At 41.0% G+C, this 5,385-nt stretch overlaps 1 protein-coding gene across 2 annotated transcripts in view; it reads left to right on the top strand.

Moving 5' to 3' along the window:
• HMGXB4 (HMG-box containing 4) overlaps positions 1-5,385 on the top strand; it is a 24,729-nt gene that overhangs the window by 14,954 nt on the left and 4,390 nt on the right. For both annotated transcript variants that reach the window (XM_006767238.2, XM_006767237.2), the window contains 4 exons: positions 1,765-1,846; positions 3,054-3,118; positions 4,115-4,220; positions 4,674-4,843. In XM_006767238.2, the coding sequence (XP_006767301.1) occupies positions 1,765-1,846; positions 3,054-3,118; positions 4,115-4,220; positions 4,674-4,843 (423 nt within the window). The remainder of the gene's footprint in view (positions 1-1,764; positions 1,847-3,053; positions 3,119-4,114; positions 4,221-4,673; positions 4,844-5,385) is intronic.

The raw sequence follows: 5,385 nt of genomic DNA, 5'->3' as shown, positions 1-5,385 counted from the left end.
TGGGTTTTTTTTTAGCTTCTATATTTGCTTACAATGTTTCAAACTGCAGCTCAGAGGCCTGTAGCAGCGTGGCAGGTGGGGAACATTGGAGTCCTCCATCACTGAAGCAAGCAAGCCTCATGTTAGTTTCAAGCTGCCTGGCTGCTGGCCGCCATCTTGGTTGGCAGTTAATTTGCATATTGCCCTGATTAGCCAATGGGAAGGGTAGCGGTTGTACACCAATTACCATGTTTCTCTTTTATTAGATAGGATGCTATATGTATTTTATATCCATGACTGTTCTTATAACTAGCAATTTGTGCTTCTTAATCCCTTCCCTTTTTTCACCTATCCTCCAATCCCCTCCCATTTGTCACCCATCAAAAATTAGAATTCCTTTTGGAATTAAAATCAGAGCCATCACATAAGCTTTTTATTGTCATCAGTCTCTGCCAGTCTTTGGCCTTTGAGGGTAATTATTTTATGGAAACAACATTAAGAAGTAAGGTGAATAAAGTGTACTCTCAGGTTAAAACAATACGCAACTCTGAAGTCAAGAAACAGGACTGTGTTGTTTGTTGGTTTGCTTTTATCATAAAATCGGACACTTAAGACAAACAAAAGTTCCCAGTAACTTTTCAAGCACCAAACCTTCGTCATAATAACTGCAGGACCAGGAAGGACTGTGTTGGGAGCAGATGGAGGACTGATCCACATAACTCGATGCTTACAGACGAAGTTTTAAAGGAAAGCATGCTAAACCCATCTCAGTTTATTGAATAAAGATTATAAAGGGATAATCTTTTCTTTTTAAATAGTAACTACTTCTGTAAGGAAGCAACTTTCTTTCTTTCACTGCCCCAAAATGCATAGGCCAGGCTACCTAGGTGGTACTCAATTCTGGTGTTATCGCTTAGTTTAGTTGTAGTCATAACTACACGCAAATTACTACTTTCTGAGTTTCCCTTTTCTTGTCCTCAAATGAAAGGTTTAGACAGGTGCTACCTAATGAATCTTTTCAGGTAGGGAAACTTAACTTTTTTCCCCTCCGTCTATGGATAGTTGTAAAATGGAATGCATAGGAATATGTCATCTTTTGTTTTAAATATCCCTCATTGAACTGGCTGTTTCTCAAAAACCATGCTTTGCTCTTGGAATTGTCATAATCCAGTGAAGAGCAAACATACTTCAGGTAGTACAAAGTAGTTTGTTGGAGCGAAAGAGGTTCATCCTACCTTGACTACCAAAGAATTCTCTTGTTATTTATTTACCTCACCTGAACCAAAAGAATGTGAACAATGACATAATGATAGACTACAAGTGACAGTAAAAGCAGGATCAGGAAAATTATAAGATTAGAAATCAAATGCAGAGGAACAAAAGAACATAGATTTGGCTCTTGGCTCTCACAGTTTAAAAGGAAATTATGTGGTTGTTATTTCAAAGATGAGAAAAGTGACATCCCGGAAGAGGTAAAGAATTTGTTCAGCACTCAGTTTTGAAAGAATACATAATGTGAGATTGTACACAGGAAGGCTGGGGGCTTTACAAGTAATTACCGCGCAGCTGCAGCAGTCTGAAACATCTAAAAAAGAGTTAGCATGTGCTTTTACCTCCTAAGCAATACTGATAGTCATCTCTGTGTGATAAGAAGCAGGGATTAAGTTAATGATCCTCTCTGGGAAAGCTGGTTAGTAGTTTAGAATGCTTTCCTGGATGGAAAAGGGTGTTAGATTCAGTTACTTGTGTTCTGATCAACCCTGTTCTGTTCTCATGTGGCTCCAGCCAAAAAAGAAGAACATGTCGGCCTACCAGGTGTTCTGTAAGGAGTACCGCGTGACCATCGTGGCTGACCATCCTGGCATAGGTAAGAACATTGCTCATCTTCGTTTCCACTTTCCACGTGCGCCTCGGAAGCAGGGCAGTTAATTCAGTCAGGAGGCAGCTTCTCCCCTGGTATTGAACCCAAATCTCATTTTTCCCGCAGATCTGCACGTCACTCTAGGTTTTGTCTTAGTTCACCCCGACCATAAAAGTGATAAGCTTTTCATTTATATCTTTTAAGTTCATAAGATGGAAAGCAGTAAAATTAAATATTATGAAGCTCAGCATATAAATATGCAGCTGCTTATTTCCAAGATTCTACAGTTGACCTTTTCCTTAAACTGCCCTTGGGTGTGCAGTTGTGAGATGACTTACACTGTCACATTTGTCTGTGTATTAGAAGTTAGTGAGGTGAGAGAAACACTGCACCACAGACCTTGGACAGGCACTTAACCTCCATAAATCTGATTTGCCTAAGATGTAAATAGTTTCCCGAATTTCTCATCACGGTGCTGGGAGGCACATGTGAAGGACCATAGCAGATAAGAACCCGCTGTGCAAAGCCTGACCTTGCCGGGCACGTGCAAGGGCAGCACATGCCTCTGGAGGATGCTTCTCAGCAGCCGCAGGGAAATTCTTCTTGGTACCGAGCTCTCAGAAATGCAGGAAAAATCTAACATCCTTCCTCAACCTCTACAGCACATATTTTCTTTAACCTAAGTTGATAAGCCCTGGATTGTGGGATCGAATTCAGAGACACTGGAAAGATGCTTAATGAACAAATCCCTAGAGAGGAGATGCGAGAGGATTTGAGTCCACCTCATGACCACCATAGGGGTCCCTTCCCTATAACAAAGAATCAAGAAAACTGGTGGGCCCTAGTTGGTTTGGCTCAGTGGATAGAGCATCGGTCTGCAGACTGAAGGGTCCCTGGTTCGATTCTGGTCAAGAGCGCATGCCCAGGTTGCGGGCTCGATCCCCAGTTGTGGGGCGTGTGGGAGGCAGTGATCAATGATTCTCTCTCATCATTGATATTTATCTCTCTCCCTTCCTCTCTGAAATCAACAAAAATATATTTTAAAAAAGAAAACTGGTGGGGTTTGGTTTGGGTTGGTTTGGTTTTCTGAAAGAATATTGTGCTATTTGGATCTGATTTTCAGAAACTTTTCCCAGTTTTTGCTCTCATCAATCTTCTGTTTTGTTGATAGTTAAACCTTTATTTTATTGAGCTTTTTACTATTTTTTGCCAGATTTTGGGGAACTTAGCAAAAAACTGGCTGAGGTGTGGAAGCAATTGCCAGAAAAGGATAAACTGGTAAGTACACTTTTTTACAAACATATTTTTTTTAATTGCTTGATGCCTTCTAAAATGTATGATTCTCCCATAGACCACCCAGGCAAAGAACACTGAAATAGTGAAACAATGACAAGTCGATGGAAAATGGCTTAGTAAAGGGCATTAACTCTGGTTGGTGCCAGTGTACTCTGGGTAAAATTTAGTTGCACGGAGGCTGTTTTTTCTAACCTCTTCTAATTTTTTTTTTTTTTGCAACAGTCTTACATTTGAGCCAAAAGATGACTTAACTTGGACAGTGATTAAACTGTTAAAAGAAAAAATCCCTTTACTACAAACACCTACTAGTCAGCCCATGGTCTGAGAAGTGAGGAAAGGCATCCACTTAATAGTCACTGCAAATAATAAAACTATGGGACTGTGTTTACAAGGGAGCCAGGTTCCAGGCCATCATCCTCATCACCCACTACCAGATAATGTCCTGTACTGTGAAGAAGCTAATGAGACTGTGATAACTAGTCATGACTGAGTCATAGTCACTTTCCAGTAGGCTGATAGGAAGGCAGTCTAGGAATTAGAATTACCATCTTGCTTTAAGGTATAGCTCATCTGGATAAAACAACCAAAATATTTCTGACCTAGGTAGCTTATCTTTAGTTTCTATTTTTCACATCAAATGTTAGCCTACTATTGGTATTGCCAACTAGCAAGTTAGAAGAAATATTTAAACCACATGGACATTACACCGAGCCAGATGTTTACTCCATGATTTTACATTGTGATCTTAGAGATCTGAAATCAATGCTGAGATCTGACCATTAGCGTTGAGGAATGTTTGCAGTGCTCTAAGTTCGGACAGCGATCAGTGTCTATGCCTGCCCAATGGCCCTCCGCTTGAGAGTTAGCAGCAACCCTCTGCACTGTCCCCTCTCGTTTCTTTATTTTACTCTTCCATGACTGCTTTCCCTTTTACTTTTACTTTTTGATTCATTTTATTTTGCCCGGATCTGATTGCAGATTTGGAAGCAAAAAGCTCAGTATCTGCAACACAAACAAAACAAAGCAGAAGCTACAACTGTGAAAAGAAAAGCATCCGGCTCAGAAGGCTCCATGAAAGTAAAAGGTAGTGGCCACATCCCTCTCCTGCTTTGCTTTCCCCGGAGCACTGTAAATTCTGCCTCTCTGAGAAATTGGGAGAGCAGCCTACATTAGAAGCAGAGCTTGATACCCAGGTATTATTACTGAACATTATAGGTTGAAAAGGCATTTAGAAAGCATAACTCAGAAGTCAGCATACTTTTTTGGTAAAGGGCCAGAGAGAAAATATTTCAGGCCTTGCAGGCCCAAGTGCTTTTTCTGTGACATATTCTTGGTTTTATCTACAACCGTTTAAAAATATAAAATTATTCTTACCTCGAGACCATACAAAAACAGGTCACGGGCCAGATTAGGCCCACAGTCCATAGTTGTGCTAATACCTGGCATAGCTCCCAAACAGGGAAAATCAGGAAGGGCATTTTTTGTGGTGTTCAAGGCCATAGGAAGCTTGGTCTCTCTATTTCATCTCTGTTCTCAGCTTCCTCTGCAGGAGTGCTGTCACCCCAAAAGAAGTCCCCGCCCACCACCATGCTATTACCAGCCTCCCCAGCCAAAGCCCCTGAGACAGAGCCCATTGATGTTGCTGCTCATCTACAGCTGCTGGGAGAGTCCCTCAGCCTCATCGGACACCGCCTGCAGGAAACAGAGGTGAGCATAAGCCATCCACAGCGTGACTCCAGTGTCGGATAGAATTTGAGTTCATCCATTCGTTCCACATAGATGCGTTGAGCAGCTGCTGTATGCTAGATTATGCCAGGTGTTTAGGATGCAGTGATAAAGAAGACATATAGTCATAGAAACATCTGGAGATTTGGAATCAAAATTTACACTAACCCCATCCTATTGAAGCAGCGGCACAAAAAGAAATTCGAATAACCTGTACTTTCCCCCCAGCTTTATTAAGTTACAATTGACATATAACCCTATAACTTATTATTTTTTAAATGCAGTGGGAAAACTGAGTACAAATCCCATGGAAGTTTTGACCACTTGTAGTTCTAAGACAGTTTGAGTTTTTCTGTACATTTCCAGCAAGGCCTTCAGCAGATGGATTAGGTTGTATGGAGGATTAAGAGTTCCTCTACTTTTTTTCCTCTCTTTCTCCCCCCCGCCCCCCATTGAATTTACTGGGGAGACACCGGTTCATAAAACCATACGGGTTTTAAAATAAAATAAAAAATGAATAAATT

Source organism: Myotis davidii, unplaced genomic scaffold (assembly GCF_000327345.1).
Source record: "Myotis davidii unplaced genomic scaffold, ASM32734v1 scaffold842, whole genome shotgun sequence".
NCBI classification, from domain to species: Eukaryota; Metazoa; Chordata; class Mammalia; order Chiroptera; family Vespertilionidae; genus Myotis; species Myotis davidii.
This window is presented reverse-complemented; position numbering and strand designations above follow the sequence as displayed.